This window comes from Mauremys mutica, chromosome 7, assembly GCF_020497125.1.
Source record: "Mauremys mutica isolate MM-2020 ecotype Southern chromosome 7, ASM2049712v1, whole genome shotgun sequence".
Lineage (NCBI taxonomy): Eukaryota > Metazoa > Chordata > Testudines > Geoemydidae > Mauremys > Mauremys mutica.
In genome coordinates, this window is record NC_059078.1 from 123,967,407 (window position 1) to 123,990,782 (window position 23,376).

At 45.0% G+C, this 23,376-nt stretch overlaps 1 protein-coding gene across 9 annotated transcripts in view; it reads left to right on the plus strand.

Annotated features, from left to right (window-relative positions):
* Nucleotides 1–23,376, plus strand: part of STN1 (STN1 subunit of CST complex) — a 60,912-nt gene that overhangs the window by 31,764 nt on the left and 5,772 nt on the right. For all 9 annotated transcript variants that reach the window (XM_045023789.1, XM_045023790.1, XM_045023793.1 and 6 more), the window contains 6 exons: nt 2,021–2,092; nt 5,076–5,234; nt 9,250–9,361; nt 11,849–12,017; nt 21,662–21,784; nt 23,163–23,235. In XM_045023789.1, coding sequence (XP_044879724.1) covers nt 2,021–2,092; nt 5,076–5,234; nt 9,250–9,361; nt 11,849–12,017; nt 21,662–21,784; nt 23,163–23,235 — 708 coding nt within the window. The remainder of the gene's footprint in view (nt 1–2,020; nt 2,093–5,075; nt 5,235–9,249; nt 9,362–11,848; nt 12,018–21,661; nt 21,785–23,162; nt 23,236–23,376) is intronic.

Consider the following 23,376-nt stretch of genomic DNA (forward strand, 5'->3'; position numbering starts at 1 on the left):
CAGTCTGCAGGCTCTTGTAACTTAGGAACTGGTCCAAGAGTGGGAGAATCATGAGATTCTCCCCTGAGTGTGCCTATATTTGATCTGGGAGGCTTGATTCCTAGCTTGCATAGGCATACCTGCTTAAGCTAGTGTACTGCTTAAGCTAGTGTACTAAATATAGCAGTGTGGCTGGGGTAGCCTAAGCAGCAGCTTGGGCTTACTGCCTGAATACATACCAGGGGGCCCAGATGGTTATGTACTTGGACAGCGAGCCTGTGCCACCGCCCAGGCTACCCTGGCTTCACCGTTATCTTTACCATGCTGTCTCAAGCAGAGCTAGCATAGGTATGTCTGCACAGGCTGGGAATGACACTTCTGAGCTGAAATGTAGAGGTACCCTCTGAGGGGAGAAGGCATGAAGCCTAAGATCTGAGGCGGGTCCCCTCAGAGGCCAGAGAACGGGTCAGAGTTGCAGCTAGTCCTGAATTGTGACACTTGCATTGCTAGACCAGGATCTTTGTGCTCTGCTCTCTTATTTAGTAAATAGTTTATTTCAAGGAAATTGATGGATGTTGGCTGGACAAGTTCCTTCAAACAGTTTTGTTTTATCTTGATCTATACGGAACAATAAAATCATCTGGTGGTTTGGTTTTTGCTTTTTGACTTCTCCTTCTCCCCAGTTCATTGCCAGTGGTAGGACTACAGTAGGTAGTTTCGTCTGTCTTACCTGTAGGAGACCGCAGCTTTTCCTCTTTGTATGAAACTGCTGTGACGGGTTGGATCACAGAACCCCCCTTGGGAGCTGCCACCTGATGTGCCAAGACTAACTCTGGTCCTGCTTTCCCTGCCAGCTTGGGACCCCAGCACCCTGTCTTGCTGAGCCAGACACTCCCGTCTGCTCCAACACAGACCCAGGGTCTGAATTACTTGCCACAAAGCTGCAAGTTTACCTGAAAGCAGCTAACAGAAGTGTTCCTGTCTTTAACACTCAGATGCCCAACTCCCAATGGGGTCTAAACCCAAATAAATCCGTTTTACCCTGTATAAAGCTTATACAGGCTAAACTCATAAATTGTTCGCTCTCTATAACAGTGATAGAGAGAGATACATAGTTGTTTGCTCCCCCAGGTATTAATACATACTCTGAGTTAGTTAATAAGTAAAAAGTGATTTTATTAAATAAGAAAGTAGGATTTAAGTGGTTCCAAGTAGTAACAGGCAGAACAAAGTAAGCGACCAAGCAAAATAAAATAAAATGCACAAATCTATGTCTAATCAAACTGAATACAGATAATCTCACCCGTAGAAATGCTTCAGTAAGTTTTTTTTTCCTCAGTTTTTTGGATGCCCAACTTGAGATATAGGGCTGGAGATGCCAAGCAGCGTGGTGATAAAAATTATGGACGCTCAGCACTCCTGAAAATCCGACCCAAGCTGCCTTGAGTTGACCACTCAAAATTAGAAGCTACTTTTAAAAATGTTAGTTTAAACCCCTTTCTGCTTCCATTAACTTCATTTTTATATATAATATAGTGCAATATCACCTAGAGGCATTGAATCAGGATTGTACTAGGTGCTGTACATACACACACACACAAAGATGTGGTCCTGGTCCCAAAGAATTTAGTCTAAATGTTAAAGGGTAGTAATACTTGCCTACATCGTGTGGGTTTTGTAAGGCCTAATTAATATAAAATATTCTAAAATGAAAGGGGCCGTAGATGTGCAGAATATGGTAGGTGGGTTTTGTTTCAGTGTGTTATGATTTTACTTAAAATATTTGAGTTAACATTTGCAGTGCAATTTTCAACAGATGCAGAGAGAGGATACTGCAAAAGTCTAAACTGAGGACTACTTTTGACATGTGATTCAGAATAAGATGAAGTATTATACTATTTAGAAAAATAATGCAAATAACGTGTTCTTCTATGGCTGAGCCAAAGGGGTACTGACAAAACAAGTAGGGCTGTGCTGTGTGTTAAGATCTCTTGGAATGCCAAGACCACTTGTTTCCTTGATTATTGCAATTCTCTTACAGTGGATGACAGTACTGGGGTCATAAACTGCATCTGCTGGAAAAATCCCAGGGAAGCAGAAAAGCCTTTGTCAGGTAATGTATGAGTACATAACAGTTTTCAGCTATGACTTAATAACACTTCCATTTGTGTGGGGTTTTTTTCAGATGAGATGATAAATTATCAAGTCAACACAAGGGCAAATTGTATTCACAGGCACAAAGAATATTTACAAGTACATCCTATAGCCTGGGCTGCTTTGAGAGGCTTACCGCGTAACATAGCTTCTCCCTATAGTCATCTTGTGCTGTTACTAATGGTGATGCCAACAATAACATTGCATCTATGACCATTAGTACCACTGCTTATCAGAGTGATGTAGCGTTTCAGTTTGACAGTACAAAGAATTTTCTTCCTATGGCCCATTGTGTGACTGCATCTGGTAAAAAAAAAAAATATATATATATATATATATATATATATATATCTTGGAAACTTGCCATTTGTTACAGCTGCAATTTCCAAACCGAACCAGTTTTTTGTGGCCTGTTCTGTTTTTCCTCTGATACATCAGGCATGTGTGTGCCTGCAGTTTTTCAGTTTGTGTGGATATTTGTTTTTCCTGCTCCCACATGTATGTGGCCATCATTGAGTGCCTTGAAAGTAGCCTATAACCACCTGAAAACATGAAGGAAATTGTTCAGTGAGCTGAACTGTTCCAAATCTGCAAAAGAGTGGTGATGCACTCCTTGCAGATCAGTAGTAGCGAAATAGTTTACTTATGTCTGACTTTCTTTCCTAAGGCAGTTCCCCCCTTGCTACTCCCTTCACTGCTTTACACTCAGATTAGGGGTGTGGAAAAGTCCATTGAAGTCTTAAACTGAATTCAAAAGGCTCTGGATCAGACACATTTATAACAGAGATCACACTGTCACCCTTCAGGTCAGTTATAAATTGGGGGAGGAGGGGAATTCTCTGCTGGTGTAAATGGGTGGAACACTTTTGAAGTCAGTGGAACTGTGCCCATTTACACCAGTAGATAATTTGGCCGTGTGTTTAACAGAGCTGATTTTAATGCATGTGTCACTCCCAAATAAGTATATCAAGGTAAAGCATTAATTTCCGAAATATAATATGGCAATAAGGCCACCAAGTTTCTTCTGGAAGGTGTATTAGTCTGTGTTCATTCCGAGCAGGTTAGCAAATGGTGCTGCTACTCTTTTGTAGAATATGATCTGTATTCTTTGAATAATCTCTTTCCATTGGTAAAATAGTTTATAATTTATAAAACCATCTGTTGGAAGGAACAGGCAGATTCTTTTCCAGCTTGCTGCAGCCATGATCGTAGCTGCCAGGATCATGCTTTAGGTTTCAAACAATTAAGAAATCAGCTTGACTCTCAAGCAAAGGTGTTACGTAAATGTGAAGATCTGTCAAGATGCATTCACATCATTACAGGCACAAAATGGCACCACACGACTGCTTTTGTGTTACCTCAGATGACTCAGGCTTTCCCTTCTATATGAAAGCTCTGCTGATTTTGCTGAGCCTAACAGTCTGGAAGGGAGGCCCAATTTACAATTAAAATCTTTGGTTTTGATCACAGTTCAGGGTATGTTCCTGGTGAGAAATTGAGATGTGTTTTTTCCATGAAGAACAATACCTGAATAGTTTTAAAAAAACAAATAAGTAAATGCAGAGCCTTAAATTAAAAACTGAGACGTCAGAAATGTGCTGCCTGGGAACTCCAATGCTGCTGAGCATGCTGCCCGCTTTAAAAGATGGCACCATGAAACTTAAGTTCTTCTTCAAGTGCTGTCCCTGTGGGTGCTCCATTTCAGGTGACTGAAGAGCAGCGCCCTTGTGTGGATGGAAGGCAGCGTGAGACCTAGCATTGTGTCTGAGCTTGAACCTTGAGTAATCGCATAATGGTTCGTAAATGTGTGTTCAGAGGCCCAGGTGGCTGCTCTGCATATGTCTATGACTGTCATGTTATTTAAGAAAGCTATTGAGGTAGACACTGATCTTGTTGAATGGGTGCTGATCCCTGATGGGGGTTCTGTTTTGTGCTGTTGATAACACACATGGATGCAATTGGAGATCCATTTTGATCATCTCTGTGTGGATATTGCAGAGCCCTTGGAACATTGGGTTGTGGAAACAAAAAGTCGGGGGGATTTTCGGAAGGGCTGTGTTCTGTCCAGGTAGCATATTAATGTGTGCCTGACATCTAAAGTATGTAGGACAGCCTCTTGTGTTTTTCCATGGGGTTTGGGATAAAATTTAGGCAGGTGAATCAGTTGATTGAAGTGTAGAGGAATTATTTTTTCCAAAAAGAAAAAGGAGATGGAAACTATTAACAAACTAAAACTTAAATATCACTAATTAATTCAAACTGTTTCTAATTATTTTCCTACGTTGCTGTCGACACTGCTACGGGGCTCCATTTCAGGCTGAGAACAGTTGAGAAGGAACTGAGGGGGTCAGGGTGCATGTGTGCTAGATGTGGCGCCAATGGCGCTGCAAGACAATCACTACGCATGCACAATCCAGAGAGACACTGCTACTGAAAACCACCGATCAATGGCACCAGGATACACAGACACCTGAAATGGAGCACCCACAGAGACAGCGCTTGAAGAAGAAGAGAAGATTACTCACTCTGTGCAGTAGCTGAGGTTCTTCAAGATGTGTGTCCCTCTGTGTGCTCCATTACCCACCCTCCTCCCCTTTACTTCGGAGTTCACAGTATGGACTCTACTGTAGAGGAAGGAACAGAGGTCGATGAGTCGTGCATGCACTTCATGAGGCACGAACAGCTCCACGAGATGATCACTGCGCATGCACAACCCAGACGGACACTACTACCAAAAATCTCCAATCAGCAGTGCCGGGATGCACTGACACCTGAAGTGGAGCACCCACAGGGACACGCATCTTGAAGAACCTCAGCTACTGCACAGGGTGAGTAACCTTCTCCTCTTAGCTGATCTTCTGTGATAACTCTGACTTGAAATTGTGACAATGAAAGCATCATTCCAAGATTTATCTCTGATTTCCCAACATCTTTTGCATCAGGACTAGATACATCTTGCAGCAGTGAGCTAGTTCAACAGATGAAGAAGCTCCAGGAAGAGGTGCTCCAGAAAACCAAGCTGGAAATTGGGGATGTTGTCAAGGTCCGAGGTCCTATCCGAATCTACAGAGAGCAGCGAGAAATTCAGGCCTCCATCTATTGTGAGCAATATCGGTTTCTCTTAAAAAAACAAAACACAACACTTAAGTGAACTTGTGACAAGATCACAGTGCTGGATATTAAGTTATTAGCTTCACTTCAGCCTTATCTCAGAGCATTTCATACATCCTATGTTTGATATGATTGCTGATCTAACACTTCTGCATTGTAATTCTTGGGGTCAAACTGAATGTGTTTTTAGTAAGCAACATAATCTTAGTCCCACGGTACGGTTCACTGAGCAACACGACTCTTCTTTGTAGGTGTTCTAAAGCAGTGGCTCTCAATCAGAGGTACACAGAGGTCTTACAATGGTACATCAACTCATCTAGATATTTGTCTAGTTTTTCAACAGGCTACATAAAGAGCACTAACAGTCAGTGCAACTAAAATTTCATACAGACAATGACTTGTTTATACTTCTCTATATACTGTACACTGAAAAGTAAGTACAATATTTGTATTCCAGTTGATTTATTATATAATTACACCAGACCCTTTCTAGAATGTGGGATTTGGGTTCCATGCACGGTACTGCGTTAATGCGGGAACCGCGTTATGGCGGGGACCGCGTTAAAATGAATTGCAATTAAAGTAATTAAATTTGGGATCCATGGCCACGACTGCATTATATGTGAATTCGTTCTATATAGACGCGCGTTCTAGCGAGGGTCTGGTGTATATCATAAAAATGAGACAGCCAGCAATTTTTCAGTAATAACATGCTGTGCACTTTTGTATTTTTATGTCTGATTTTGTAAGCAAATAGTTTTTAAGTTGGATGAAATTTCAGGGTACACAAGACAAATCAGATTCCTGAAAGGGGTACAGTAGTCTGGAAAGATTGAGAGCCACTGTTCTAAAAAAAACCCAACATACAGTTTATTCTTGAAGATAATAACCATAATGCGTATAAGGATGCTATCCAGATACTGTGACCTTTGTTATGGTGGTTTCAGTATTCAACTTCAGTTTTCTTTGACTTAGGGAAAGGACCTTCCTAAAGTCTTGCAATGTAAATCGTGGATCATTCACACTGCATTTCACCCAAATCCACATCACTTTGGAAAAATAGGTGACAGTTGTCACAACCTGGTCCAGTCTCATTCTCTGGATTGACACTAATTTGTTGTAATGGGATCCAACTGCTCGATCCCATGTGCTGAGAAGCCACCTGGGTCTGGATAGTGACTGGTCACAGTTGCTACTTCTGGGGGTCTTGGGTTCAGTCCCGCTGTTTGACAGCGGGGACCAGCTCCAAGTCCAGCTGTCTGGACTCTGGAACCAGTGCCACAGCCCTCCCGAGCCCCCCAATTGTTTAGACATGTTCCTCCCCATTCCCCACCCCAGAATTCATGTGGCAGTGTGAGCTCTTGTTTCCTGCATCCTTCAGGGACCACATGGCAGTAAAGCATGGAAACACAGGCTTAGCAAAGGAATTTCTTAGGTCTGGTCTACACTGGGGGAGGGAGTCCGGGGGAATTGATCTAAGTTATGCAACTTCAGCTACGTGAATAACGTTAACTGAAGTCCAGGTACTTAGATCTACTTACCACAGTGTCTTCACTGTAGTAAGTCAACGGCTGACGCTCCCTCGTTGACTCCGCCTACACTTCTTGCTCTGGTGGAGTACCGGAGTCAACGGGAGAATGCTCGACAGTCGATTTATCGCGTCTACACTAGACCTAGACACAATATATCGACCCCTGCTGAATCATAATGTAGACATGCCCTAAGACTGACACACTCTCATACTCACTCTCCTTACGCTTAGAAAGCACAAGAGAGTTACAGATAAATGGAAAACAAGCTACTGAATGCAATCCTTGTCTGTCTGATCTCAGCCCCTTCTGTGAGTCTTTCTATTTGATTCATGTCCATTAAGGAGGCAAGGTCCCTTCTTCTGTGCAAGGGCGGCAGAGCCTGCCCAAAAGTGTGGGGGTGGGGGGCAGGGCCCCCCAACCCTCCTCTTCTGCCTGAGGCCCTGCCCTCAGCAAAGCAAAAAGCCAGAGCGGGCCGGGAGCCAGTGACCAAGGGCAGGAGGGTCCACGGTTCCCTCCAACTGCCTGTGCGCTGCACACGGCTCTTACCTGGACCTGGCTCTGGTTGGGCTGGGCTGCAGCCCAGCCATGGTAAAAGCCACGTGGGCAGCTGTGGGGCGGCGTGGACCCTCCTGCCCTGGGGTGGGGGGAGAGGGCTGCAGGATGGGGACATAGGCCGGGAGCTGCTCTTGATTCCCCCCATCCCCCCACTACCTGAGGCAGGTGAAGGGTCCATGGACCCCGCAACTTCCCAGGCTCCCTGGCCGCAGGGCCGCCCAGAGGGGGGGGCAAGAGGGGCAATTTGCCCCAGGCCCCGCGTCCCGCAGGGGCCCCCACGAGTGTTTTCCGGGGCCCCTGGAGCGGGGTCCTTCACTCACTCCAGGGGGCCCGGAAAACTTTTCCTCTCCCGTCTTCGCTGGCGGGAGGGGGGTCGTTCAGCTCCGGGGCAGCCGGCGCGGGAGAGGGGGTGCCCGAGGGCCCCAGCAGGGAACCGAGCGCGGCTACTGCAACCGCGGGGCCAGGAGCCGGGCCGCCGCCATCTTCGAGACCCGCCGGAGGTGCCGACACAGCGCGGCCGCGGGGCGGGGCCACCAAGAGAGCACCAGGAGGTCGGGGCCGGTGTGTCCTTGAGGGGGCTGCGGAGCGTGGCGGGAGGCGGCAGGGAGCCTGGGGGGGGGGGCTGCGGAGCGTGGCGGGAGGCGGCAGGGAGCCTGGGGGGGAGGGCAGCGCGCGCGGCCGCGGGAGGCGGCAGGGAGCCTGGGGGGGAGGGCAGCGCGCGCGGCCGCGGGAGGCGGCAGGGAGCCCCGGGGGTGGGGAGGGGCAGCGCGCGCAGCCGCGGGAGGCAGCAGGGAGCCCCGGGGGGGGGGGAGGAAGGGGCAGCGCGCGCGGCCGCGGGAGGCGGCAGGGAGCCCCGGGAGTTTTGTCCTGGCCCCGGGACACTGATCAGGGAGGACGTGTCTCCGTTAGCTGAGGTACAGGGCGGGCGGGGAGCCGGGCAGCCCGGGGTCTGCTCCCAGCACGGACCCGCTGGTTGCGGGGCCAGTCTCGCTCTTGTGCCCGACGTGAGACCAGGGCCGCCCAGGCGGGGGGGGGGGGGGCAAGAGGGGCGGAAGGGCTCCCCGCCGCCGAATTACTGCTGAAGCGGGGCCCCCCGCCGCCGAAGACCCCGGGCCCCCGGAATTCTCTGGGCGGCCCTGCCTGGCTGGGCTCCAGCTGCTGGCCTGGCTGGGAGGGGCGGAGGTGGGACCCCTGCCGAAGTGGATAGTCCAGGCCCCCCAACTTTCTAAAAGTGGGAGGGCCATGGCCTCCTGGCCCCCCCTATTCTGGTGCTTCTGCTTCTGGGTCTTCAGTTTGACTTGAAGAAGCACATCTTTTAAAATAGTCTCTGCCCTTCTGTCAGATGGGCAAATGAGGAAACTGCAGCTCTTCAAGCCATGTGCTCAGGCTAGGGAGGAATCCAGCTCCCCTTTCTCCCCCAAAGAGGTTTCTGTGCAGAAACTACCTGCAAGGCCTTGCAGATAGTAACCCATTGTTCCACTTGGGGAGAGTCATTCAATGCTGATGGCCTCTTGATTGCTTTGTCACACGTAGCTCCTCACTAGGGTCAGCTTCCTGCTATCTAATCGGTGATCCAATTCAGAATGACTGTAATAAGTGCAAACAGTGTTCCTAAAACCAATTCAAAATTGGACACACCCATTCCCCAAACTATCATAACAATCATTTGCTTTTTTGCAAGATAAAAGCACTTGGTTTATGGTTGCCTTTTGGTTAAGTAATAACATAAAACATTTTTCTTTATTGTAGAATAGCAGAGAACAGAATGTGCCAGCTATGTTTGGCATGAGAAACTCTCTTGTGCTGCTCCAGTGTATATGTAGTACTGTAGCAGCTCAGCTGTGCTCATCTAGTGAATTAATATCGAAGCCCTGGTCATGTTTGTGGATTTTTGTTTTTTTTCCCCATATTCTTGCAGATAAAGTGGATGATCCTATGTGTGAGGTTCAGATTTCAAGGATGTTGGAGCTCCCATGCCTCTATAGAGAAGTTTATGATAAGCCTTTCAAAATCCCAGAGGATGCACAGAGGTAAACAGGATACTGATGTTGGTGTTCGGTGTAGGGGTGAAATACCCACACCCCTTAGCAGAAGTTAATATGGATCTCCATTGTGGAGAGGAATGTCATGGTCACCAGATTAAAAGCAAAGGATGTTGCACTGCATGCTGTTGCACTGGAAAAGGCTGCCCTTTAGATGTTCATGGCCAAGATCTTTTGGGGTGGGAGACCAAACCAGGAAACATTAGAAGACGTCTCCCATTAACCCCACCTCTGCACATACACACCTAAAAGTATGAAGTAATTTCTTTGGAGGGTACAGCCCTTTGACACAACATTCTTTGCTACAGCCACTGATGTGATACAGCAAATGTGAGAGTCTGTAAAAACAGCTATTGAGGAATATGGACTGTTCCTGAATGTGATGAAAACAATATGCATATGCGTTGACACAGCTAATGAAAACAGGATGCAAGTGGGCATGATGATTTAACAGAGAAGTTGTAGAGGCAGTAGATTAATTTAATTATCTGAGATCATATATATCCAACCAGAGAGACTGTTCCAAGGAAGAAAACTAAGGATTGGCTTGCTAAGCTATGGCCTCCCTTAAGTGTGGAAAAAATATGGCATCTTAGTGTATAAAGCTCTGATTGGTGAAAAGCCTAACTTTCTCCATAGAGATTTATGGATGTGAATCATGGGAAGTTTTACTGCTGACAGGAAAAAAATGTAAGCTTTTAAATTTGGTGCTGGCAAAGGCTCTTGCATGAAGACACATACTTGTGTTCGAAATATTATTGGAGGGAAGCAGACCCTAATGTCGGAAATCAACAGATGCAAACTTATGTCCTGTGGCCATATTAGGCATAGAGATGGAAATAACCTTGAAAAAGTTATTATGGAAGGAATGGTGGAGGGTTGTTGTAGGGGATGAGCATCAAGGAGATGGATGGATGGTGTGTGGCAGATCACTGGAAATTCAGTTGCTGAGTGCTTGCAGTTAGTGATGGATTGTGAAGGTTTCCAAGAGTTCTGTTATAATGTCACTGATATTCAGAGATGAATAAATGGATTTACATACTTACAGGTCTTTAGAAATTGTGAAGGAGGGGAGGCGTGTGTATGTGTCACTCACACCCAGGACTCGTGTGTACTACAGATGTTTGCTGGCATAGCTATGCTGGCAGAGTCCCATGGTTGGAGACGCAGCGTAAGCCGACAGGATTTCTTCTGCCAGCATAGCTGAACAACAACACAAGCTCTCTTCTATTGGCAGAGGTGCATGTACCCCTGGGGGAGAGGGGTTGCTCCCAGTGCAATGCTGGGTCAAAAAAGCTAATCACTATTCCTCGGTCTATACATCCAAGGATAGGAATAGGAATAGGGAGGTATTTTACCTGTGATGGTTTTTGTTTGTTTGTTTGTTTTTTAACTGTGAGGGTGATTCACCATTAGAACAAACTATCAAGGAGCATGATGGATTCTCCATCTCTCTTGAAGTCTTCAAGTCAAGACTAGGTGCCCTTCTAGAAGATAATCTTTAGCTAGATGCAAGTTACTGGAATCCATACAGGGCTAAGTAGGTGAAACTTAATGGCCTGTGATATACAGGAAGTCAGACGAGATGATTTGATGGTCTTTCTGGTCTTGAACTCTACGAATATTTTGTGATCAGCCTTACATCTATCTAGCAACAAAAATGTAATGCTTTTAGAAAGGAGGATTCCTAGCTCTCTCAACTGGTGTAAAGCTCCTGTTTCTAGCCCTTAGGATTGAAAGAGGGCTGTCACTGGTCCAGGAATGAATATCATCCTGTGCCTCAAATCTGCGTAACTTTTGGGGTAGACATTCCTCATTTTGGTTTTGGGGATTGGGCATGGAGAGAGAGTAAATAGTGTTTTTCTAGGAGAGTTAGGTGGGAAAATGACAACTTGTAATTCTTCCCCCAAGTTTAAGATGTTAGTAGTACTTGTGAGGAAAATATGGGTTAGCATGCAGAAGGAAGTTGCAAAATGAAAATGATTTGTCACATAGGTTTTCCTACTCTGTGTGAGCATATATATAAATGGTCAAGATTTTCAACAGTGGGCGCCTAAACAAGTAGCTGGACCTCAAAAGTGCTGAGCACCCAGCAGCTTCCATTGACTAGAATCAGAAGCTTTATTCCATCAGAAAGCTATGAATCCCCCTTTCCAATGGTCTGAGATCTTTGTTTCTTGACACCATAGATCATGAGAGATCAGACCTTAAAATCACAACATTATTATATCGCCTGTCTTCTACGGGAGCTGCCGAATACTCGGCACACTTGAAAATCAGGCTGTTTATTTCGGTGCCTAAATAAGGATGTAGGAATGAGATTTTTTCAAGAGCACCTAACAAAGTACACAAGTCCTATTGACTTCTGCTTAGGCACATTTGAAAATCCCACCCTCTGAGCTGAACTGGTGCCTGTTTTTTAAAAACTTGGCTATGTACTTTTTGTTTTGTGACGAAAGCTTTGTATCCCTATAGTGCCGCAGGTGGTCTGAACCTTAGAAGCTCAATTGACTTGCTGAGCGAGAAAGTGAAAGACTTCTTATTGGAGAACAGAATTCAGACCTTTTACCAACAGGATCTGGAAACAGTTGACGATTTGGTGTCATTGGCCAGTCAGCCTGTGTCCAGGACTGACTCTCAGCAGGTAAGTGAAGTAATTGCTGGCTTTTGAGTGTTGAGTAGGAAAATAGTGCCTCGTGCTTGCTATCAGATTTGTGCAAGTGGAAATGTCTTGGGTTTTCAACCATTTCTGCACATTTAGGTGCCAATTCCTGACCTTTAGCTATAGGCATGAATTATTGACAGTACCTGGGAAGCCCTGTAACTTTAGGCATTTAAAAATGGGTCTGGAGAGCAGAGCTGGAAAACTGTATTGTAGGCAGGGCCAGCTTTACGCCAATTCCCTGGAATTGGGCCCCGTGCCGAAGAGGGCCGTGTGCCTGCGCCTAAGGGGGCCCCGCACCGGGGGTCTTCGGTGGCATTTTGGTGGCGGGGGGTCCTTCGGTGCTGCAGAAGACCCGGAGCGGACCTGCCGCCGCTGAAGTGCCGCCAAAGCCCCGGACCACCGCCGAGTATTCCAATCAGGCCCCGCGGGTCATAAAGCCAGCCCTGACTGTAGGGAACAATATTATGGAAGCTGCAGGGGTGTACTACATAATCTAATAAAGGCTCTGTTCAAACTCTAACTTTCATAGATCTATGAAAACTAGATACACAGTGGAAATAACCATGTATGAGATCTCTTGAAGGCACTGGTTTCAGAGTGGTAGCAGTGTTAATCTGTATCAGCAAAAAGAACAGGAGTACTTGTGGCACCTTAGAGACTAACACATTTATTTGAGCATAAGCTTTGGTGGACTAAAGCCCACTTCATCAGATGCATGCAGTGGAAAATACAGTAAGAAGACACACACACAGAGATAACATAAAAAATGGATGTTGCCATACCAACTCTAATGAGACTAATGGATTAAGGTGGGCTATTATCAGCAGGAGAAAAAAAAACTTTTGTAGTGATAATCAGGATGGCCCATTTCAAACAATTGACAAGAAGGTGTAAGTAACAGTAGGGGGAAAATTAACATGGGGAAATAGTTTTTAGTTTGTGTAATGACTCATCCATTCCCAGTCTTTATTCAAGCCTAATTTAATGATGTCCAATTTTCAAATTATTTCCAATTCAGCAGTCTCTTGTTGGAGTCTGTTTTTGAAGTTTTTTTGTTGAATAATTGTGACTTTTAGGTCTATAATTGAGTGACCAGGGAGGCTGAAGTGTTCTCCAACTGGTTTTTGAATGTTATGATTCTTGACATCTGATTTTGTGTCCATTTATTCTTTTGCGTAGAGACTGTCCGATTTGGCCAATGTACATGGCAGAGGGGCATTGCTGGCACATGATGGCATATATCACATTGGTAGATGTGCAGGTAAACGAACCTCTGATAGTGTGGCTGATGTGATTAGGTCCTATGATAGTGTCCCCTGAATAGATATGTGGACAGATTTGGCAACGAGCTTTGTTGCAAGGATAGGTTCCTGGGTTAGTGTTTTTATTATGTGGTGTGTGGTTGCTGGTGAGTATTTACTTCAGGTTGGGGGACTGTCTGTAAGTGAGGACTGGCCTGTCTCCCAAGATCTGTGAGAGTGAGGGATCGTCCTTCAGGATAGGTTGTAGATCCTTGATGATGCGCTGGAGAGGTTTTAGTTGGGGGCTGAAGGTGATGGCTAGTGGCGTTCTGTTACTTTCTTTGTTGGGCCTGTCCTGTAGTAGGTGACTTCTGGGTACTCTTCTGGCTCTGTCAATCTATTTCTTCACTTCAGCAGGTGGGTATTGTAGTTTTAAGAACGCTTGATAGAGATCTTGTAGGTGTTTGTCTCTGTCTGAGGGGTTGTAGCAAATGCAGTTGTATCTTAGAGCTTGGCTGTAGACAGTGGATCGTGTGGTGTGGTCTGGATGAAAGCTGGAGGCATGTAGGTAAGTATTGCGGTCAGTAGGTTTCCGGTATAGGGTGGTGTTTATGTGACCATCGCTTATTAGCACTGTAGTGTCCAGGAAGTGCATCTCTTGTGTGGACTGGTCCAGGCAGAGGTTGATGGTGAGATGGAAATTGTTGAAATCATGGTGGAATTCCTCAAGGGCTTCTTTTCCATTGGTCCAGATGATGAAGATGTCCTCAATGTAGCGCAAGTAGAGTGGGGCGTTAGGGGATGAGAGCTGAGGAAGCGTTGTTCTAAGACAGCCATAAAAATGTTGGCATACTGTGGGGCCATGCGGGTACCCATAACAGTGCCACTGACTTGAAGGTATACATTGTCCCCAAATGTGAAATAGTTGTGGGACATGCCTGCAGTGCTGTAACAAGGGTGAGGCGAGTGAGGCACTTGCTTTGGGCGCGCAAAGCGGAGGGGCGCAGTTCTACTGCGATCGGTGGCGCTTCGGTGGCAGCTCTGCCGCCGTCGCTTCTTCGGTGGCGGGTCCCTGTCAGAGGGAAGGACCTGCCGCTGAATTGCTGCCAAAGAGCCTGGAGCCGGCCCTTGCCTTGGGCACAAAAATTCCTTGTTATGGCTCTGCATGTCTGGGTAGTGCTGAACTTGATCAAGGAGAGGATTGAAGCCCAATATATTAAAATAGGCTTAAACTTACAAAGGAGTGGGTGGACATCTGCTTCCTATTACAAGTTCTTCTTGTTGGACATCTCCAGTTGTGCAAGGCCAGGGTTGTGGGATGGAGCGGAGATCAGAAGCCTAGATCTAATTAGAATCAGCTGTACATAAAGAAACTGAGAAATGGGACACTTTCCAATAATATGCTAGTATGGTCTCTGGTTCTCATTCTGATGCTGGCTAAATGGTAAAATGCGTGTGTAACATGCTGAAAATGTTATATTGTGATAAAAATCACAGGCCAGATTCTCAACTGGTATAAATTGCTGTCTCTCCATTGAAGTTAGTGGAGCTATACTAATTTACATGAATTGAGGCTCTGGCCTATGTACATATATAATTAAATCCTTAGCTATATTACTAATAACAGCTGAGAGTATTAAACCTGATTATTAGTAAAGTTGATTCGCTTTTGCATTTCAATGTCTCTAGACAGGGAAAACTGCACTGATGAGTTTCACTTTCTGGTTCTGGTGTGCTAGCATAATGCTCTGGCTTTAGATTTGCAACACTGTAGAGGGATATGTAAATCTGAAAGAAACTTCTTCATTGAATTCAAATAATAATGAAAACTACCCCCCACAGTTTTGTAAACTGCTTCCTAGTGGTTGCTTCCTGGAGACCATTTATTTTCTTTTTCCTCTTTTATTAAAGGAGCTTTTGTTGTGGTGGTATTTTTAACAAAGCAAAGAAGAATGAATATTAACAGGAGGCCTGACAGTCTGTGCTAGAGAAACCAGTACAAGAAAATCAGACACAGGATTGGGCATAAACTTTTTCCAAACCAGCTAAAAATAATTCAAACTAAAAGTCCATAACCATCTGGATTATAGAAAGGAATGATCATTTGACTAAGGATGAAAAGTTCCAACACTGAAGTCACAGCATTTGTGGAAGGAACAGGATAAATGGTTTACAGAAGCCATTCAGAGTATGGAAAGGTGTGTTTACCGTGCCCATCACAGTAGAGAAGGAGTTGCGCTGGGTGCTACCATAATATAAATCCCTGTTGCCTCAGCTCTCGGTGCAAGTGGCTTTTATAAATCCCAGGGAGTCAGATACCTAGTCATTCCTCCTGAAAAACAGCATTTCTCCCAGATGCCTTTCACCATTAATCCACCTTACAAAGTTTGTTTGTAAAAAGGAAAACCTGCAATTGTTCTGTGATATACACATCTTCAGACCTGCTCCGGCTAATGCCCATTTGTAAGAGCATTAGATTGCCCATGTACGCAGTCATTGGACAGTGTCCATTTCTTGTAACCTGCAAAGGGCTGAGGTGGTCCTTAACAAAAAAGTCCAATGGGCCTGACTCTCCATTGCCCTAGCAACCATTTGCACTAGTGCCAAGTGGCTATAAAGCCACTATAGAAGTGATTTTTTTTTTGTGGTAATGTCTTGCATCAACTTGGCACCAGTGCAAATGGTTACAGAAGGGATAGGGATATGGAGTTAAAGGGTTATACAAAGATGCCCAAAATGTAAATCTACCAAGCACACCCTGATAAATGATATTTGTTTACTTCCTGCACTTAACCTAGACACTGTAGGACTCAGTTAGACTTTGATATATAATTGGTTTCTTTTGGTGATTCTCATTCTCTAGCACAAGCTTGCAAAAATGTTTAGAATTTTAAAGACTGAAAGGGGTTAGGTTTAAAAATGTGTTTATTTAATAAACTGATATTCATATTTGCTCTTGCTAACAACATTGTTTTAAAAAAACTTGGGGACCTTTCCCCCCCCATAAGTGGTGCCCCTTCTGTTTGAGTTATATCACTTCCCCCATCAGTTGTTGAGGGAAAAAGTGAGTTTCAAAAATAGACAAGATAAATACTACAGTGAGGATTACAAGCAGGAAGTAGAGACAGATGTCACCCAGTATTTAGCATGTCCACGAAGACCCCAAGTCCAGCTAAGAGTGCTACTGTGTTTGACAGATGAACGAGAATTTGGTTCTTCTTTGAATGAAAATTATATATAAACTTTATCCATCCAGTTCCTGAACTGGAATAAATAGCTCCTTGGTGTGGCTCGCAACCAAGTGACCGCAGTTGTATCATACCCTGTGGTTTAGTTTCCTGAGTGAAGCAGTTTTCTTTGCACTTCCTCCATTGTGAAGCTGTACAGTGTGCTATTTTAATAACACCATCCACTTGGTAATATGTCACTCGTTTGGACAGCTCTTTTGGAATTGTGCTTTCCAGACCCGTCTGTTTATACTTCCCTTGGTTTGATTATAACCTCAAGGTCAACAGGGACAAATACTTAGAACAAGGAATTTAAAATGCTGTTTATATTTACTCCAGGCCTGGGTTTCTTGTGTGTCCTGCTTCATGCATACACTTGATACTAATGTGCTTGTTTATCAGCTTCCTGGCATAGATTTATGTCCCCCTGTTGAGACAGTAGTGCAGATATGATAACAAGATGACGTTAGCCTGACAAGCCAAGTTTCTCTTACTGAACTTGTCACCCGCTCTAAGCCCAGCCTCAAGCACTGTGTGAAAAGCAAAGAGAAGTTGACACAAACAACACCACATGCCATTATATCAGGATACTTTAATACCCCCAGGTGTGCTGTGTCTTCACTCCTCTCAAGCAGAGGAGAATTTGTGCACCACTGCACACCTTGACCTGTTATTGCTTGGATAGCTTTTTTGAAAGGCGTAAGATGAGAATAACTGGCTACACAAATTCCAGCCTGTGGTGCAATGTGAGGCTGGGAGGATGTGATTAAAGCACAGAATTGACAGACTTGGATTCTGCTGCTGGCTCTGCCACAAGCTCCTTGTGTGACCTGGGGAAGTCATTATTTAAACTCTGCCTCTGTTTCCCATGTGTAGAATAGAGATAGTGGCCTAAACTTACAAAAGTGACTGGCAATTTTGGATGCCTCCATTTTTAGGCACTCAACTTGACGTACCCTAAAGGGGCCTGATTTTCATATCCCCGTGTTCTTAGCACTTTTCTGAACTCTGACCTCTCTTTTAATATGTCTCAAGTTGAGCACCCTAAAACTGAGGAACCCAAAATCTAGTCACTTTGACAATGTAGCCCAGTAATCTTGCCTAGCTCACGTGGAAACTGTGAGGATTAAGAATCTGATCCAAAGCCCAAAGAAGTCAATAGGATTCTTTTTCAGGTGCTTTAGATCAGGATGTAAATCACTAATGTTCACAAAATGCCTTGAGATCCTCTGATGTGCTGCTCTATAGAGGGATAAAGTATTATTAGATGAGCCATTTTGCAGGACTTCACAATGTTAATGGCTACCGTTTCTCTCTCCAATTGTTAAGCCTTCCTCCTGCTTCAGGAGGAGGGGCAGAGATGTAATATCATTCAGGATTACCTGCCCACAGATTCCTTGTCCGATTTGTTATAACAAATAACCTCGTACATGCACACAGTGCTGTACAGTTGGTGCGCCTGTACCGAAGAAAACTCAATCCGTGCCTATAAGAGCTTAGTCCAGTGGCACAAATGGGATACTATACAGCCCGATACCAAAAGGTGTATGGTTGCTGTAGCTGTAATGTTTTGTGGAATAGGCATGGGGTGTCTTTGGAGGACAAGAGCAAGGGTTTGGACATGCATTGAGACGCTTATTCCAAGCAGCCTGAATGGCATGAAACAAAGCACAGTCTGGAATAGGAGAGAGCCTATAGGAGAGACACCTGGGTGGTGGGTTGGAGGAGGTGAGGCCACAGATACAGGCAAGAGAGGTTTTAGGGATTACTTTGAAAGTAAAGTCCCTTTTTGTGGAAGACCAAAGAAGGGATTGAGGGAAGCAAATGAAAAGGGGCTTTTGGCAGAGGTGTCTGAGATGGACTGGAAGGTCAGGAACAGGGGAGGAGTTTGCAGTAATGAAGAAAATTACCAAACCATGAACCAAGTCCAAGGGTGAAGAGGAAGGGACACATTCTGGGACACTTTATAGAGAAAAATGGCAGATTCCTTCCTGTTCCTGAGTTCCCCTGTAATTTTCTGTGCCATGCCCTTCTACCGTCCAGGGGGCCTACTGAGTCCCCGGGAAGGGTGGCTGTCCCAGGGAATACTTGTTGTTGTAGGCCTGTTCAAAGTGTGTCAAAGAGGCTTCAATAAGCAGGAACTGTTGCTTTTTTTCTTTCATTCCAAAGCCTATTTCTGTTTGTTCAATTCTATCAATCTCTTAGCACACATCCTTAATAATTCTCTTTCAGTATCCATCCAAGCTGAGCCATGTGTCAGCTTACACAGAGCATGTTCCTAATTATCTCCCTCTGATGAGATCTCAGCATTAGACCAAACTGAATAATTATCACACTCCTTTGGAGATTTTTGTCTCTCTCTTTGATTCTCCGATCATTGCTTTCACATTAAAAATTGATCAGCACCTTGCAAGAGGCAATTACTTTGCTAGCAGTTTCTCTTGTTGTTGAAGGTTTATTCTAGCATCTAGAAAGGCAATGTTTCTTCCCTTTTGTGGGGGGTGGGGGGAGAGTGGGGAGGCTGTGCATTCCTGTGAGAAACCTAATCATTGCCCAATCTCCCTTATTTCAGTCTCAAACCCATCCATCCAGACCTCAGATAAAAAAGCCACTAAGGGCTTGTCTTCACTACCAGGGAGATCGATACTGCTGCAATCGATGCAGAAGACCCTCTAAATCGATGGCAGAGCGCTCTCCAGTCGACCCTGGTATTCCGCCTCTCCGAGAAGAGTAAGGGAAGTCGATTGGAAAGTGTCTTCTGTCGACACAGCGCAGTGAAGGCACCGCGGTAAGTCGACCTAAGCTACGTGACTCCAGCCACATTATTCACGTAGCTGGAGTAGTGTAACTTAGGTCGACTTACCCCAGTAGTGAAGACAAGTCCTTCATGTGCTTCCTCAGTTGGCCAGAAGGGTCACTGTAAAGAAAAGCAAGTTTCTCTCTACGCCCAAAAAAAGGCACCACATTGTGAACACCTTGGTCCTAGCTGGTAAGGGCGTGAGAGCCGGGTCACTGAAACAGTCTGCTTGCATAAAAGGGAGTGGACTGAAAGAGAGAAGGGATGGGAATGATGGGTTTGGCAGGATGGAAAGTAAGGTGCTCCCAGAAGACAGTAGATAGTGGTGTTGCCCTTTCCTTTCTATGGAGCCCTTCCTTCTCTCCTAACCCCATTTACTTTCCCTTCCTTACTTGGGATCCTCCATTTCCTTCCACTCCACTTACTGTCCTTCCATTCTTTTAGCCCTTGCTACTCCCCTACTTGCTCTGCTCTTCCTGACTCTCACTATATTCCCTTCACTCACTACCCACGTCTTCCTCTGCGAATCCCATCACTTTCCACATTCTCAGTACAGACCCCTCGATTCCAGGTCTCCTCTTCACTCCACAAGCCCCTGACTTCCGTTTTCTTGTTATTCTTCTGCCATATTCTTTCTCTCCCAGTACAGCCCTTTGTTCCCAACCCTCTCAAAATTACTCCCCTTAACACACCTCCTGTCTTCCCCACAGCTCTCTTCACCTTGTATGCATCTCTTACCCTTTGCTGGTGAATAAGGAAGTGTTATTTACCCTTTCACATAATGCAAGAACCAGGAGTCCCCCAATGAAATTATAGGCAGCAGGTTTAAAACAAATAAAAGGAAGTACTTCCTCACACAATGTACAATCAACCTGGCGAACTCTTTGCCAGTATATGTTGTGAAGTCCAAAACTATAACAGTATTCAAAAAAGAATTAGATAAGTTCATGGATGATAGGTCCATCAGTGACTATTAGCCAAGATGGTCAAGGATGTAACCCCATGCTCTGGGTGTCCATACCCTCTGACTACCAGAAGCTGGAAGTGGACAACAGGGGATGGATCATTCAGTTCCCTCTAAAGCACGTGGCATTGGCCACTGTCTGAAGACTTGATACTGGGCTAGATAGACCATTGGTCTGACCCAGTATGGCTGTTGTTATGTTGCTTCCCTCCTATTACAAAATCTGTGTTATCAACTCTTGTGATATTTGTTTGCTTTCTTAAAGACCCAGCTCCTGGAGTCATGTGAATGGGAATTTTAACTTTTGCAATTTCATGGCTTTTTTTACAAATTAAAATACAAAAAATTTCTCCATGGTTGTAGAGAAAATCTTGAAAAATGACCTGAGTGCCATCCTAAAGGTTAAAAAAAGGCAAATAAGAAATATATTTTTATTTTTATAAAATCTCATGATTTTGGGGGGCCTGACGTGATTTTTTTGAATGCTTGGGGTTGGCAATATTGCATACCATTCATCACTATTATTATTTGTATTACTATAGCACCTAGGACCCCAGGTCAATATGCTAGGCACAGTACAAACACAGAACAGAAAGATGGTTCCTACTCAAAAAAGCTTACATTCTAAGTATAAGACAAGAGAACAGATAGATGGGGGAGCACAAGGCAGCAATGAGACAATATTGGTCAGTCTGATGGGTAGTGGTCTCAGCACATCAGCAGCTTAACCTCTTCTCCACCCCTTCCATCACTCCCTTTCTCTCCCTCCACAAGTCCGTCTCCCCATCCACTCTACCGTTCCCCCATTCCCTTCCTTCTCTGGAAGACTGACTCAGAGAGAAGAGTGTCACCATCCCCCAGATTCTTGTTGGAGGTCACCTATGCAAAGCACTGATCAATCCACCCACCCCTTCCTACCTTGTGAGGTCTTCCTAGCTTGTGAGGTCTGTCCAAATCAGAACCTAAGTGTGCCTGTGGCTGCAGATGGAGGAAGGAAGTTAGTCAGTCAATCAGTCTCCCAATCTGCAAGCAGGATAGCAGCCTTGGAGGTTGAAGTGTTCCAAAGGAAGGAAGAGGTGGCTGTATGTGGCAGCCATTTCAGCAAAGAATTAAGAAGGCAATAGGTGACTTGGGTGGTTCTGCTGTCATGCAGGGATACACATCTGTGATTCCCATCTGGCCTGAGAATTTGGTTAGATTGCATATAATAGATATAACTTATGAACGCTTGAGCTAGAGGAACTGGCTTGGTTTTACTAAGAAAGATGTCTGTCTAAAAACTCTGGCTGACATACTGGTTCTATTGAAATCAAAGGGAATTTCACCATTGACTTCAGTAGGGCTAGGATTTCACATCTTGTGTGTATGTTGTTTGTTCCTTTTTTCCCATCCAGATGGATTCAAAAAGCGAACCCAGCTCCAAACTGATTCACAGTGCGTTCAAGGAGGCAATAAAGGTGCTGCAGGAAAAAGGAGTGGTTTTCCAGAAATCAAATAGCCCCAAGGATGTATATCATGTAAGGAACTGAATTGCAATTATGGAGATGTGTAACCAGAGGTCATGAATGTCACATCAGGCAGGAGGCGCTCTGCAATATGATTGATTCACATAGTCCTAGAAGCCCTTTCAACAGGGTGAGGTGAACCCTGGGGGGTCTGTTTACATGTTCAGAAGTTTCAGCTCTCTTCATTGCTTTTTCCCCTCTTCAGTATCTTGTCAGTTTATTTGTGTGCATGTTTGAGAGAGCTAGACAGCTGCTGCCTCTTGGTGACCAGCAACTGCAGTGGACACCCCTTGCAACCCCACACATTTAGCAGATCTTACCACATAGTGAGACCATCCTGCATATTCCCAGAGGAGAGGTGCAAAGCGGCACCCTTATGGTCCACAGGCACTAGATCTATCGAGTAAATGCAAAGGGAACCACCTTCTTTGGTCTAACCTAGTTTCTGCTAGGAGTGGCTCTCTCCTTACCTAGATGTAGCACCCTGACTCCCTTTCCATTGGGTTTCCAAGTCCCTCTGAGTGACTTCTTTATACCAGTACGTGCCTTATGTTATGGCTTTCAGAGGTGCAGAGGCTGAGTCTCATATTTTTCTCCTTAGAGGAACTGTTGAGGCTAAAAAGCTGCATAACGCTGACTTATGTTAGGATTTAAGCCGTTACCTTAAAATCAAAGAAATCTGGATTTTTGAGCTCTAGTGCTCATGAGAATGAGAAACTAAGAGCAGGGGCTAAAGCCAACAATAGCCGAGACAGGTGCTATGTAAGTTTTCTACTTGCAGTTCTACCACATACAGCATATACATATTCCTTTCAGCTCTGCAACTGCACCTCAGTCCTGACCTGCAATATTGTCTGTTACTGCAGTGCTGAGCCTCTCCCATACAGCTCTGCCAATGCACGTTAAACTTGCTGTACCACCAACATTCCAGCGCTCATGTTCCCTCCACAAAATCCAGCTTTGCCTATGCAACTCAGTCCTAACCTGATGCATCCCATGCTGTTCCAGACCTCAGTCCTCTTTCATTAGGCTGCCTAGTTACATGGTGGCTTTGTGATGTCCAACAAAGGATGGGACCTATCCAACTCATATCTCCTGTTAGCTGAAGTAGGATTGGAACCCTGTGCTCTAGAAATAGCAGACCAGTGCACTTACATGCTGCATTGTTCACTCTCCTTTGGGAATGATTCTTATGTCCTGTCTTTCACCTAATTGTTATTAATATTGTTTGTTTATAAAAAGAATAACTTGAAGATAGAACTGACTATTTTTGTATATAGCACAAATGCAAAGGTGCAGTCATGGTAAAGTTAGGCTAGCATGTACCTTCGTAGTTCACGTGTTGCAGAACAGACTGCTGTGAATCAGCAATTTCTCTTGTATCTTCTAGGTGACTGACCAGGATAAGGAGTTACACAACGTGACCCTTCGTGTTGTCAAAGCAGATTGTCGAAAACCCAGGCGTAAGTAGTTGTGTGGTCCGGCTCTGAGCCAGTGCTGAACCGTCATAGACAACAGTATCTCCTCCTGTCACTCAGTTAGAATAGCCCTTTCCCTTTGTTCTTGAACCCAAACTTAAGTCCGTCTCATCCTCCCTCTCTTCT